This window comes from Lissotriton helveticus, chromosome 2_1 (genome assembly GCF_964261635.1).
Source record: "Lissotriton helveticus chromosome 2_1, aLisHel1.1, whole genome shotgun sequence".
Classification (NCBI taxonomy): Eukaryota; Metazoa; Chordata; class Amphibia; order Caudata; family Salamandridae; genus Lissotriton; species Lissotriton helveticus.
The window spans coordinates 736,020,622-736,036,078 of record NC_136059.1 but is presented as its reverse complement, the minus strand read 5'-3'; the positions used below and the strand labels follow the sequence as shown (position 1 = coordinate 736,036,078).

The window sequence follows — 15,457 nt, the reverse complement described above, 5'->3', positions numbered from 1 at the left end:
AATTCAAATCGTTACAAAGTTGCTGTGTGGCAGTAATTGGGGGAAGGGGTCATACGGACAGAATTAGATAACTCTTTCACAATCTTGAAAATATCTTTTGACCTATTGTTTGAGTTGAGTAGTTTGGTAGTAAAAAATAATCTCGTTGCCTCCAAGATGGCTTTTTATAAGTCATGAGGCTCACAGTGTATTGCTCTCTAGCCTGTACTAGGTAGGTTTTACACCATTTCCTTTCGGCTTGATGTCCATTGAGTTTCATAATTTTTAAATCAGTAGTGAACCATACAGAATAGATGTTTCATGTCGCCTTATACGGAAGGTTTTAATCTGTATAGGGGTGGGGATATCGATTGCATTCAATTACCATTTAGCAATTTCCCTCTCAAAACTGGCTATGTTACCCCGACTAGTGGGCTGCTCATGGTTTAGCGTGTCCCAAAAAGATTTATATCACTACTCGTAAAAATAACTGCCAAAATGCATATTGAATAATTTAAATGCATTAATTATCAATAATACTTGTAATGTACAGATATGTACATAACTAAATAATGAATATCATCACTATTCCATCTTGGAAAGGAATTCACAACACTTAATGGCTGGTTATTATTATATGTGTGGCCAATTATAAAACAACGGCACCCATTTCATAGCCATCAATTTTAAAATAATTTCTGTTTGCTAATTAACTGTTCGAAGACTTGCTAAACTATATTACCTTCTGGGTTGTTTGAATCACGATTCAGAACTGCATAACGGGGAAGTAATATTCCCTCAGCTTTGAGGATCCGGTAAACTTCTCTCCTAAAAAGTGAAAAAAACTGTAATTCCATACCCTTTCATAAGACAGGCTGCCACTAAAAAAAATCATCAATTCATTAGGAACAGCTAAATTTCATATCAAACTGCAACATTATATACCTTTACCAAAGATGAGGAATCTTAGTATACACATGTAATTTAATGTATAAGGAATTGTGTTTTCACATATATTTTTCAATATAAAATAACTGATTAACATATTTATGGGGAAGAAAAGCAGTTTTATGTCTTAATTCCCGTTGATTGTTTAGCATCAAGACACAAATATAGTGTAAGAACTATGCAATATTAAAGTTTATATTTCATTACATTTGAGCGTTTTTCTATCTAACAATTCTGAAAACGAATTTTCAAAAATGCTTTAAAACAGCCTTAATACACCCACCAAGGCTTGCCTGCCTTCCTCCCTTAACGCAGATATCAGTACAGTATCTCATTTTCAATCTCTTAGTAGAAGGGTCATCACAAACAGTCTGAGAACATCAGTGCCTTAGCCAGTATGAGGCTGATTAAGTGAGCTGTATAGCATTTTATGCACAGCAAGGCCAGTCATCGATTAGGTGCTCGTGGGGCTGGATACAGGTGACTCAGTAGTAAATGGGGATGTTGATGTTTAACGTGTTACAACCATTGTTAACAGGTGGGAGGCAGAGGCCCTTCTTGAAAGCGAGTTGAGGACATGATGAAAGCAGAGGTCACAGTGGATTACTCTACTAAGGCTGTCCACGATATTCGGGTGAACAACCTTGTTGATGAGGCTGTTGTTAACAGGGCCTCCGTAAGTGAATAACATGTCAATGTTTCTGTTGAAGAGTTTGTCGGTAAATAGGTCTTTAACTTTTTCTACAGAACTGTGATAAATAGTACTTTTTATTGCAAAAGGTACACACAATACTATTATTCATCCAAGTGGACATAGAATTCACTCCATTTTGAGAAAAAAAAGTCTTTGGAAGTCAAATTAAGATATGCAACTGAACTTTATGCAAAATCGAAGTCAAATTTGCAAATTCTAAAAATGGGTCATTTCCACAAATAGATTTACTTCTTCCATTTATAAATATTCCAAGTAGCACCTCATCACTACAAAGACTATCTAGTGAAAGCACACTTGCCTTAAACACCTTCTCCTCAGACTACACACCCTTAGTAACATTATTTCTGACAAATACTTAGGGTTTTATTTACAGTTTGGAGATCAAGGTATTCTGCCATAGAGGCATCCACAAATTTGCAGTCCACACATTCTATTTAGAGTTGTGCACAGCAGAATTTCTGCCAAAAGAGCCTCTGCTAACTCTACGGGCAGAAATCTTTGAAAAGTGATCCAAGTGGCAGTGGACCGTTGATCAAAATATCACAGACAGTCCGCCAGGGCCGGACTGGGAACACAAACCAGCCCTGGCCACGCAGCTGGACCGGGAATGGATGGGGGCAGCTAGTGAGAAGCATCGGGGGGATTTGCTAGTGTGGCGCACTGCTGCTGCTTTTCTTACAGCGGGCAGAAACTGGCTATCTTTAACAAAAGCGTCCTCCACCACTCCAAAACCGGTCCCCAGCACTCCACCCTACCAGCCCACTAGGAAAATGCCCAGTGCCCGCTACGGCCTGTACAGCCCTGCAGTCCGCCCAATTTAGGGGGGATGTTCCGAACATACTTTTTTCCTGTTCAGGACTGCCAGGGAAAGCCATGTGGTCCCATGTAGGAAAGCAAAAAATGTACCACTACATGCTGGGAAAAAACGCTTTGCATGCCTAGGACATTTATTTTTTGTTTAAAAAAATATATATATATATTGCTTTGGGTGTTTGTTTTTAAAGGACAAAACAACTTTGCAGAGATCCTCATTAAACATGCCTGCCGCTCAGCAAAGTTTCAGTGCATGCCTACAACATAACTGCCACCACAATAGCGGCTCTGTTGAATGCACAGGGATCTCTGCCCGCACTTCAGAGATCTCTAAACCTGGTTGCAGAGATCTCTAAATATGGTCTTCCGCAAGAGTAGCAGAGTATATCCCTCTGCTCTCCCAGCAGACAGACAGGCAGGCTGCCAAACTCTAAGTAAGCCCCTTGCACTTCCAGCAGAATCCTTCTTTATGAAGATCTTTATAAGTGTCAGACTGCTAAGTACAGACCCCGTGGGCAGCAGGCAGTGTATGGTATTGATCTGCCCCAAGCGGAGGTGTTGAACTGTTGAGGGGACAGCCTGCGACACCTTGAGGGGGGGCACTTGGCTCACCCCCCCCCACTCGGACTTGCTGGAGGGCCATCCACGCAGACGAAGGGCACATAGCTGAAAGCAGGGTGCCCGGAAAGAGTGGCAGCGCCAAAGAGGAAAGAACTGATTGCCTGCTGCCAGCGCTGATTTGCATATTGCCATTGTCTAACCCAGGGTGGTGTGGAGTGGAAAAACGATGGATTTGGGCCCAGATCTTTTGACTGGGGTGAATGTGTGACATTGATCCACATTCTGTCCATCATTGTTGTTTTTGCAGTAACCGCTCTAAGTGTACTGGGGATGCTCAGACGTGAGTCCCAGGCACTCCACACCACTGGAAGCAAGCTAGCCGGGCTGATGAGAGGTGTTACCTCGAAACCGGGCCGGTCCTCGGATGCTTGTTTCCGTTCTGGGAAGGACATGGCTTTTGTAGTTCGGACTGGACTGTTCCCATGGGGCACAGGGTCAGCGCTGATTTGCATATTGCCATTGTCTAACCCAGGGTGGTGTGGAGTGGAAAAACGATGGATTTGGGCCCAGATCTTTTGACTGGGGTGAATGTGTGACATTGATCCACATTCTGTCCATCATTGTTGTTTTTGCAGTAACCGCTCTAAGTGTACTGGGGATGCTCAGACGTGAGTCCCAGGCACTCCACACCACTGGAAGCAAGCTAGCCGGGCTGATGAGAGGTGTTACCTCGAAACCGGGCCGGTCCTCGGATGCTTGTTTCCGTTCTGGGAAGGACATGGCTTTTGTAGTTCGGACTGGACTGTTCCCATGGGGCACAGGGTCAGCGCTGATTTGCATATTGCCATTGTCTAACCCAGGGTGGTGTGGAGTGGAAAAACGATGGATTTGGGCCCAGATCTTTTGACTGGGGTGAATGTGTGACATTGATCCACATTCTGTCCATCATTGTTGTTTTTGCAGTAACCGCTCTAAGTGTACTGGGGATGCTCAGACGTGAGTCCCAGGCACTCCACACCACTGGAAGCAAGCTAGCCGGGCTGATGAGAGGTGTTACCTCGAAACCGGGCCGGTCCTCGGATGCTTGTTTCCGTTCTGGGAAGGACATGGCTTTTGTAGTTCGGACTGGACTGTTCCCATGGGGCACAGGGTCAGCGCTGATTTGCATATTGCCATTGTCTAACCCAGGGTGGTGTGGAGTGGAAAAACGATGGATTTGGGCCCAGATCTTTTGACTGGGGTGAATGTGTGACATTGATCCACATTCTGTCCATCATTGTTGTTTTTGCTGCCTGGTGGGGGCCGGGACTCCCGTCCTGCATTAGGGCGCAGTCCCCGGGCCCGATACCCAACCGGATGCCCACGGTGGGATTCTTGTGGAGGAGGCTGGAGGAGGCTGAAGGTGGCCACGAGTGACGGCGGCAGCGAGGAGGGGTTCCCCGGCGGCTGGCCCTTCGGAAGTGGGACATCTGCCTCACCTTCTAGCATCAAAACCTTGCACAGTGGGGAGCATGCCTCCAGTTGATACATTGGGGACACTGCTGCACCGACGACCGGCGTTGCCGGGATCCCTGTTGGCGGTCCAGAATCGAGCATTGGCCCGATGCTGGGGACTGATCCCAGTGTACCCTTGTAAGTGGTACAGGAGCCACCTTGGTCTATGTTTCCACCCCACTTCCCTTGGGGCGACTATCTGGTCACCAACTAGCTGTGGTTCTCCCGTCCCTGAGGAAGCTCTGTGCTGGCCTGGCTGTTTGTCGGCGAACCTTCAATTCCGGGATCTCTGAATTGATCATTGTCGGGCCCACGTTCTGACATTTTGACTGGGTGGAAGTGCGGTCGGATCGCCCTGTGTCACTCAGTGGTGATTGGTGCGGCATCGCGCATCCGGTGGAGCGGGGGGGCCGGGAGGCCCAAGCAGAGATTGGCAGATGGCGACTAAACCCGAGGGTGATAAGCAGCATTCCAAATCTTCCAAGTGATCTCGTCACATCCAGACCAATAAGCTTGACCGCTACACGACGCCCCGGGGGTCTCCGCTGGAGTCGAAGAGAGTTCAAGGGACGGGAGGAGATTCGGCTGGTCCTCCGCTGGAGCCCACATTGCTCGACATGATAGCGGCCATCGATAGTGTCAGATCATCCCTCGGACAAAAGATGGAGTCGCTGGATATTAAACTGGACACGGTAACCATCGAGGTCAATCTTATCCGAGCCGAACTCACCAAAGCTAGTGAAAAAGTCAAGACAGCCAGCCTAACAGACGACATGGCACTATTCCAGCAGGAAGTAAGAGATCTCAAGGCCTCTAATGACCTTACCAACCGAAAACTGTATGAGTACGAAGGGAGAGCCAGGAGGAACAACGTCCATATCATTGGTGTCCTGGAGAATGCCGAAGGCCCGGCCTGGACCTGTTTGTCGAAGACATTATTCTCAACCAACTCAAGCCCAAGTGGCTGGGTAACTTCTTTACGATCGAGCGGGCACACAGGGTCCCGGGGGGGAGGCCAAGACCTGGAGCCCCCCCTCGTCCAATGATTGCAAGAGTGCTTAACTTCAGAGACGTTATCCTGCAGGCTTCCAGGTCGGGGGGCCCCCTGAAGTATGAAAATACCACTCTTACATACTTTTCGGATTTCACGCAAGCATCCAGAAGCAGCGCCAGGGTTTCCTCGGAGTTAAGAGGAGACTCTGAGACAGAGGTTTGAAATATGCTATGATGTTTCCGGCCCGGCTGAGGATCGAGGTTGAGGGGAAAGCCTGGTTTTTCGATAATCCAGATGTGGCTTTGAACTGGTTGGAGAGACTTCCCTCAACTGGGCCTGAGGGGCAGGACATGGATGGTGGTGATGGCCCAAGGGAGCAAGAATGAAGAACGCTACAATTGTTTGTGACATTTGAGATGGTCAGGCTGTGGGTTTCACCCTTATGTTTCCTTCTAATCTGATTCTTGAGAGAGTGAATAGGCGCAGAGCGGGGGCATCCCGGGGGAGGTGAGGGCGGGGGGGGGCGGGGGGAGGGGCAATGAGGTCCTGACATCCTCCTCAGTTCTACGTTTAGATAATTGGTAGTTTAGAACATGGGGCGACAGGCACACTGCCATTTGGGATTAGGCGGAAGCCATGAGCAGGGGTGCAGGGAGGGGGGAGAAGGGTAGATAATGTTGCTTGTAGGATGTTACTTTCTTTTTTCCTTTTATTTCACATCAGGAGACAAAGCCATGATCGTATTGTATCCATACCGTTTCAATCCAATGTGTTAGTAAGGGATCGGGGATTTCTGTGCTTAGTTGGAATGTGAACGGCCTCGGGGATAAACGTAAAAGGGGAATGGTTAACCAGTTGATTAGACGGCACTCCCCAGATGTCGTATTACTCCAAGAGACTCACCTTATTGGTAGCCGCTGTACGGCCCTACACAGAGGGGGTTATAAGTTGGTCGCGCATGCTGGGTTCACCACGGGATCTAGGGGAGTCCGCATCTTGGTTAGGAACTCCTTCCCCCTACACATACAGGCCACGTGGTCAGACCACCAAGGCCGCTATATCGGGATATCGGGGCAGTGGGAAGGGGCAGTGGTTACCTTTATGTACATCTATATACCGCCTGGTCTTCAATCAAACACCTTCCGGGAACTGGGCACGACTTTCCTCACGTTGCCGCTAGGCCTACGTGTAATGGGGGGAGGGGGGTAACTTCAATGCAGTGGTAGATGGAGAGCTAGATAGACAACCAGCTCGAACACTGAGGCCGGCGCAGAGATGGCTCCCGACTTTCTGGAAATGACGGGGCTTGTTGACGGGTGGAGGATCCATAATCCGAGTGGAGTGCACTACACCCACGTGTCCGCTGCGCACCACAGCCTGTCTAGAATAGATTACATACTGTTGCCACGGCCGAGGCCGCCACGGTGCGTGAGGTGCGACACCTGGGAAGAGGAATTTCCGACCACTCCCCGATTTGCCTCCGGGTGGAGACTGGCCCAGCTGATGTAGGGAGAGTAGCCCCAATTAATGCATGGCATCTGAAAGACCCGGTCACCACGAAAGAAGTCGCTAAAATCACGGAAAAATATTTTAATGAGAATAATGGCACAGGGGAATTGGCACAGACCCTGTGGGACGAATTCAAAACTGTGATTCGTGGGGAGGTAGTTTCCCTGAACGCCGGTAAAAAGAAGAAACAATATGCAGAAATAGATAGAGTAGAAGGGAGGTGATGCGGTTGGAGGCGGAGGTGTCGCAGGCAGCAGCCCCAGATGATATGCATCGGTTAAAGCTGTGCCAGGACGAATATAAGGGCCTCGCTGGAGATAGGGCCAGAGTACAAAAACAGGAGACGCAAAGCAGGATCTAAGAGCATGGCGACAAAGCAGGCAAATTAATAGCATGGCTTGAGAGGGGGGAGATGGTGTCGCGGCTTGTGCCAGAGTTACAGGGGGGAAATTTCAATATTATACGGGACCCGCAGGCAGTGGCAGACGAATTTTCAGTATACTATAAGGGGGTATACACCACTGCTGGGATATACTCGAGGCGGACAACACATAGATGATTAAAGACAAACAGATGCCTGCACTGTCAGATAACAACCGGGAATACTTGGATTCCCCATTCACAAACGATGAGGTGGCACAGGCCATTAGGGGAGTTCACTCGGGAAAGGCTACGGGCCCCAACGGAATCCCTACAGAACTTTACAAACTGACTGCCAACAAACTGGCCCCCTTGGTTCGGTCCATGTTCATGGAGAGTAAGGAGAGGGGTCAGCTCCCATACGACCAGCGGATGGCTAACATTGTAGTCATCCACAAAGCGGGTAAGCCCAAGACTCTCTGCTCATCCTATAGGCCTATCTTGTTACTAAATGCTGAACCCAAAGTCCTAGCGAAGTTGCTGTCGACTAGACTTGTTAAAGTCATCACTACCCTGGTACACCCGGACCAGTCCGGCTTCATGCCACACTGTAACACTGCTCTTAACCTACGCAGGTTACATGGAGTGTTGGGCAGGTCCCCGACGATTCAGGAACCAGCGGTGCTGGTGGCGCTCGATGCCACTATGGCATTTGACTGGGTCGAGTGGCCTTACTTGTTTGCAGTCTTGGGAAAGATGGGCTTTGGACCAGAGTTCATTGATTGGGTGCGCCTTTTGTATGCCAACCCCTTCGCCAGGGTAGTAGTAAATAATCATAAGTCTGCTGACTTTCCCCTTGGCAAAGGCACAAGGCAAGGATGCCCTTTGCCCCCGCTCCTGTTTGCCTTAGCGTTAGAGCCGCCCGCGGCTTGGGTTCGGTGGGACCGGTCGATCTGAGGACTTAGGTGGACATTGGATTGGGAGGATAACATTTTGTTATATGCCGATGCTATCCTGCTTTATCTCACCAATCCAAGGTACTCCTTGATATGTTTCCTGGATGTGCTGCCATATTTGGGAGGTATTCCGGGTTTAAAATCAACTGGTCAAAGTCAGTGCTATTTGTCCTCAGAGGCGACCTGCCGGTGATCCCGGACACCTGCCAGATACAAAATGAACCGGAAGGGTTTTGTTACCTCGGTATTTATGTTTCACTCGACCCAAAATTACGATTTACTAACAATCTGGGCTCCCCTATGACTCGATTTAAAGCAGACGTGGTGCGTTGGCGTGCGCTTCCACTCTCCCTTCTAGGCACTATTCAAGATGTTGGCTCTTTCCCGATTCCTATATGCGCTCCAGGACGCCATGGAACCATTACAAGCGGCCTATTTCAAGAAAATAGAGGCACTCCTGAGGCAGCTCCTCTGGGATGGTAGGCCCTATAGCCTTTTCCAAGATCACCGTCCCCTGGTATGATGGGGGGATAGGATTGCCGGACCTGCGGAAATATTACTGGGTCTCCCAGTAGGCGGCGGTGAATCACGTCATATACGGGGCCCCAGTGGACCCCGGATACGCTATGGACCGCTGGCAGGTGCCGGGGGGAGATTTCTCCAGGGAACTGTATGCCAGGCCGGGCCGATTTCCCCTCACAAGTCCTACGGGGCATGCGGTACAGGTGTGGCATGCGGCCAATAGACACCTTAAGTGGGAGGGGAAGCTTACACTTGCCACCCCATTATTGAGCTTGGAGAGGCTGGGAAGCCTATGGAAGTCCAATGGGTTCGACAAGTGGGAACTCATCGGGATCACGCAGATCAAGGGCGTTTGGGGGAAGGACACAATTCACACGTTTGATTCCCTCAAGCAGCAATACCACCTTCATGATAGGGAGTACTTCCGTTATCTCCAGATCAGACATGCCTTACTTGTGGTTGTCCCTGTAGGCACGTTGCTTCCTGACGCTTCCCCCCTTGAAGAGCGGGTGTTAGATGGTCTCCACCTGGAGAAGACCATCTCTTTGATATATAAAAACGTATCAATAATATGGAGGATCCGCTGGTGCAAATCAGGGCACAATGGATAGCAGATGGGATGGAGTTAGACGACGAGGATTGGCGGGAGGCGGTCTCCTCTCCACGTGGAGTGGCCATACAGATGAGGCTTAGATTAGTGCAGTTAAAGATTTTCCACAGGTCATATGTCACAGGGCCTCGTCTGGTTCGAATGCGTAGATCAGAGAGTGGGGAGTGCCGAAGGGGATGTGGAGAACCTGGAACTTTCATGCATACTTTGTGGCACTGCAGCGAGATAAAGACCTATTGGGTAGAGATCCATGATAGACTACGGGATGTCCTGGGGATGGAGATACGGCCAGAGGTTCGTAGGTGTATTTTAAATGTTTGGGAACCTACGGATTTGTGTGTGTATAAGAGACAGTGTGTGACGTTGGCATGCATGGTAGCCAAGCTCAACATCGATCAGTTATGGGGAGCTAGACAGCCACCCCGGGTTGGGAAATGGGTGGAGGACATGGATTGGTGCATGTTCAAGGAGAAATCGGTCTACATTTCTAGGGGCCGTCCCATAAAGTGGGGTAAGGTATGGGCAGATTGGAATGGCTACTGAGGTGACATCTGTACGCCCCCGATATGCCTAGAAGAGGAGGAAGAGCAGGAGTCTCTATGATCCACTGATCATCATTTTGTATGTATTGTTTGAAGTACCGATCTGCAGAATGGACAAATGTGTAATTGGCCAAGTCACCTGATGTTTTTCTTTTGTTGGAACTGTTAATAAAAAGAATTTTTAAAAAAAGGTGTCAGACTGGTCTAGAAAAATCTCACCTAGTAGTAGCTCTCCAGTACTGCCAAGTGGCACCATGCCAATTCAGCTGCCTGCTGGACACGGAGACATTGGTGGCTACCTCAGTTCCAGGTATTTTTACTGCTACGTAATATGTAAATGTAAATGTACAGGAATTTATATAGCGCAAATCACCAAGCGGTTTCTAAGCGCTTGCTTAGGGAACCCGTCCTGGTATTCCCCTGTGAGATAACCCCGGCAGGGTATCCGCAAGGTGAAAGCCAGGCATCCTGCCGCGAGGGGCCGTTGTGGAGATTAAGCAAGCTATTGCCCAGAGTCGCAGAGTGTGAACCCGTGAATCGAGTAGGCACCGGAGCGAGAGTTGTCGAGTCCATGGACATTTTAGTACTCAAGACCCCGCCGAGCCGGGAATTGAACCCTGGTCCCGGGCTGACCTTTGCTTCCAGGTCTGCCTCCTCTAACCAGTGAGCCACACTTCTCCACAGTGACATAAACCATAACAGTATATAACAGGTTATTATTATTATTTAACTTTTGTAGAGCGCATAGCTACCCAAAGGCATCTTAGCGCTAGCGGATAGACAGAGGATAGTGGGTTCAATTTATAGAGGGGATTGTTGGAATAGCCATGTCTTGAGGAGTTTTCGGAAGGGAAGATGACAGCATTCCCACGGAGGTGTAGGGGCATTGTGTTCCAGTCTATCAACATTTATGGAAACTGATCTGCCTCCGCTTCTTACCCTTCTGATTTTAGGTATGACTGCAAGATGGAGGTTAGTTGAGCGGAGGCATTTTCTGGGGTGGTGGGAGGTAATGAGAGAACTGTTGATAGCAGGGCCGTTTACCTATAAGACCTTATGGGCCATACACAGAGCCTTACATTTTACTCTTCCGTAGCCAGTGTAGCGTCTTCAGGGCCGGTCTGGCCGACTTATTTTTTGGCACCCCCAGCAATAATATAGCAGCACAGTTTTGTGCGACGTAGAGATTCCTTATTGTTGCTTTGGGTGCTCCTAAGTAAAGAGAGTTTTCATAGTCCAAGCTCGCTAGGACCAAGGTCTGTATCAAGGTCCTCCTTGCGCTCATCAGAAGGAGGGAGTATCTTACGGGTAGTCTGATGGTGCCAAAACAGGTCCCTGTTACTCTTACTGCTTGGTCTTCAAACTTAAGGGAGTTGTCTAGCCAGACTTTCGGCTCTTAATCTTTGTCTTCGGAGTTGGGGCAGGGCCCAAGCAGGTGGACCAAATCTGTTTAAGATTCATGTTAGGAGTGTTGCCCAGAAGCATTAGCTCTGTTTTTCCTCCATTTAGCTTGAGGCAAGAGTGCTCCATCCACAAGGTCACTTTCTCCAGACAGGTTTTAGAAGTCAGAGGGGGAGTTTCGTGGGCCATTGAGGGTGATTACCAGCTGCATGTCATCTGCATAGGTGACTATTTTTATCCCATATGGCAGGATGATATCCGACCGGTGGCTGCATGTACACAATAAACAATGTGGGGCTCAGGGAAGATCCCTGCGGGACTCCGCAGCTGATCGCTAGGGTTCTAGAAGTTAACTCACCTGAAAAGTTCTACTATCTAGCTAGGATTGGATCCAGGTAACCGCCTCACCTGAGACACCTCTCCTCCCGAGTCTCTTCAATAGGATGTTAAAACTAACTGTACCGAAGGCTGAACTCAGGTCTAGGAGGATGATGGCCCCTGCCCCTCCCTGATTGAGAATCAGCTTAGATTCCACCACCACTACGAGGAGGGCAGTTTAAGTTCTGTGTTGAGCCCAGAAGCCTGTTTGGGTGCGATGCAAAAGGTCGTGAGTTTCCAGAAAGTCAGAGAGGGTACAGTTTACATGCTTTTCCAGGGCCTTAATGATCACTGGAAGCAGTGAAATGGGGCGATAGTAACCTAGGTCATCAGGGTGCAAGCTAGGTTTCTTTAGTAGAGCTAAGTTTCCATGGGGCAGGGACTATACAGTTGGCAATGGAAACATTTATTATTTCTAGCATGTAGGGAAGTATCACATTTCCTGCTTTATGTAGAGCATGGGGAGGAGCTGGGTCTAGGGGGGAGCCTGATTTTACTTGAGAGAGAATTTCCGAAAGCTTAGCCAGATTCAAGGATGGAAATTCATTTAGAACGTGTTCTAGGACAAAGAGGGGGCTTGTCCGTTAAAAGGATATCACTGGGGCGGAGTGAACTAGAGAAAGCAGTGTATATATTTTTGATTTTTCCTGAAAGAAGTATGCCAGTTCATTACACCGCTCTGGGGAGGCCTCAAGGAGTGATCCTGATCTCGGGAGTTCTAGGAGGTCCTTCGCGACGTGGAAACTTTTCCTGGGAATGTTAGCCGTAGAGTTATCTCTTCATAGTAAGATGCCTGGGCAATTTTTATTTCATTTTGATAGTTCTTTATAGATTCTCAATATTTGTTTACTCCGGTCATTATAGACTTTCCTCCATTTCCTCTCCAGTCTTTTGCACACCTGTTTAAGTGATCGTAATTTGGGGGAGTACCAGCGTGGGAGTTTCTCTCTCACTTTAAGGCAGGGTTTGGCTGGAGAAACCATGTCCAGTGAGGCCTCGATCCAAGTGGTGAAGTTTTCTGCAGCTGAGGTAAGATTTTGGTTTTCGGGTATAAGGTTTTCGAGGGCTATGGTCCAAGCTTCTATTGACAATTTGGCCCAGGGCCGGACTCTCCTGATGGTAATTTCTGTACCTGGGGGTTGGGGTGGGGATTTAATGTAGATGGGGATCAGGAAATTATCAGACCAGGGCAGACAAGTGTTTGTTGGTAAAAAATGGATCAAGTGTATGGCCTAGTTTATGAGTAGGGCCTGTGCCTTTTTGGAGGAGTTGTATCGCTAGTAGGTCTTAAGTCAGATCTGAGGCATCAGCCTTGTTAGGGTCATTGAAGTGCAGGTTTCTTTGTATTTTATGAAGGAGGGTTCAGTGTTAAAAAGTAAGCATAGTTTAACACTGTCAGCTGAAGATCAAATCCATCCAGATTCATACTGGTGAGCAGGTAGTTGATTTCTTGATATTTGTTGTCAACAAAAAAGGTGTAATTTAGTACTGGCTGGATTAAGCTTCGGATAGGTGTTTGAGAGTCAGAATTCTATGATGCAGAGAGAGTCAGAGTTACTGAATTCCAATCTTATAACAAGGCCTTCAGATAGACATTTGATGTTGCCGTCATCAAGTAGATGCATTAGAGGTTCCATGCATAAACCGAAAATAAGAGAGGGCAGGATGGAACCATGGGGCACTCATCAGGTGATGAGGAGTTTCAAGAAACAGGAGGTAGCCACATGAATAAGTGACTAATGGTTGGACATAAAAGAGGAGAACCAGCATATGACAGTTATGAAGAAACCTATTTGTGATGACATGGTGTGGTTGAGAGGAGGGAGGTTAACCCTAATAAAAGGGAGTGAAGCGGTGCGAGACAACGAGGGCAGGGACATTCTAGTCTGTGAAGAGGATCACATCTACTACTGTTTAGGTGGCTGTCTCCATGCTATCCTTTGATATGAAACTTGACAAAGCTGTGTGGAAGAAGATTCATGATATGTTGTTAAGTTGGATGTAGACAGTTGTTTTGTGATTTTGACAATAATGGGTAAATAAGCAATGGGACAATAGTGGTCACTGTTGTCAGGGTAGGGCAATAGTAGGTCTTCAGGGCTTCTAGAATGATTCCTTGGGAGAGGTAGGCATTGGTGAGGATTTTCCAGGGAAGCCTTTGATCAGTGATGAGGATATAGCACTGTTTTATATGCCCTTGGTTGCCGAGGTGGTTGAAGTCTCAAAGGAAAGTATTGTATGTGTGATGGGTGGTTGGCTGATGATAAGAAATAAGTTACTTACCTGTAACTGCTGTTATCCAGTATTGGTATCTTTCATAGATACACAGTACTATTAATAAAGCAGTAATAAAATGTTTCAAAGGCTATCATGGTGTAATCTATGAATTTATTAGCCTATTTAAAAAAGGACCGCATTTTAGATACATCCAATCAGTATCTAGCACCCTCCAGAACCTTCCCAAGAGAGGCTGAATCATTCAGATTTTCCAGCACAAGTGTGGATAGGAGTACCGAAGTATAATGGGAGCCTCTCAGGGGAAGTGGGTGGGTTGTATGTGAATTTATGAAAGATACCAATTCTGGATAACTGTAGTTACAGGTGAGTAATTTATTTCTTATCCAGTACTTTGGTATCTTTCATAGATTCACATGCTTTAATCAGAATAGCAAGCATTACTGAAAACAATGAAGTACCTTTAGAGGATGGTGGGTACTACTAGAACTACATGAAATTGTGTATCCGAACAAACATTCCTTATGAGAGTAGCAGTGCAAAACAATATGCACACAATATGCATACATATGAGAATAAATATTCATATTATATTAAAGAATAAGTATAAAATTTTCATTAATGAACAGAAAAGTCATATTTGATACACAGGTCAACATAAAAGCAGAAATAAACTCCTCTAATTAAAGAGACTCACCTTACTGAAACAAATGGGGAAGCACTGCCTGTTCCATGGCTGCGTCAGCATGATGCAAAGATTCAAGGCAGCAATGCTGCGTGAATGAGTGTGTGGTTTACCCGGTTGCAGCTTTGCAGATTTTATCCAATGGAATCCCTGAGAACATAGCAGCAGAGATGGAAACTGCTCTTGTGGAGTGTGCTCTAACTGTTCTTGTCAAAGGCTTGCCTACCTTATTGTGGCAAAACTCTTTTTGAGGCTGAGATCCATTTAGCAATAGTAGCCTTAGTGACAGCCGTTCCCGGACGACCTTGCCCATAGGCTACAAACAGTTGATCAGTTTTGCAGGTAGCCTTAATCTTTTGCAGATAGAATTTAAGACACCCCTTAATGTCTACAGTATGTAGAGCTCGTTCCGCTGGTGTAACTGGATCAGGGAAGACAGTTCTGGGAATGAAAGGTTTGTTTAGGTGGAATTGTGAAGGAGCCTTAGGGATGAATTTCAGATTCATTCTGGGGATTACCAAGTCATTCGTGAAGCGTAGAAAGGGTTATTTTACAGCCGAAGCCAGTATTTCGCTGACTCCCCTGGATGATTTCAGAGCGAGTAGAAGAGCAACCTTCCACGTCAAGTACTTGATGTCTGCCCTATGGATGGGCTCAAAGGTTTGCCTCATCAATTGCGATAGGACTATATTTAAGTGCTACTCTGGCGGAGGAGTTTCACAGGAAGAAATGCTAGTGGCGTCGACGGATCTATC

General features: G+C 47.3%; 1 protein-coding gene across 5 annotated transcripts in view; it reads right to left on the bottom strand.

The window, feature by feature from the left end:
* PPIP5K2 (diphosphoinositol pentakisphosphate kinase 2) overlaps positions 1–15,457 on the bottom strand; it is a 1,596,028-nt gene that overhangs the window by 1,436,110 nt on the left and 144,461 nt on the right. For all 5 annotated transcript variants that reach the window (XM_078675453.1, XM_078675448.1, XM_078675449.1 and 2 more), the window contains exon 5: positions 722–807. In XM_078675453.1, the coding sequence (XP_078531579.1) occupies positions 722–807 (86 nt within the window). The remainder of the gene's footprint in view (positions 1–721; positions 808–15,457) is intronic.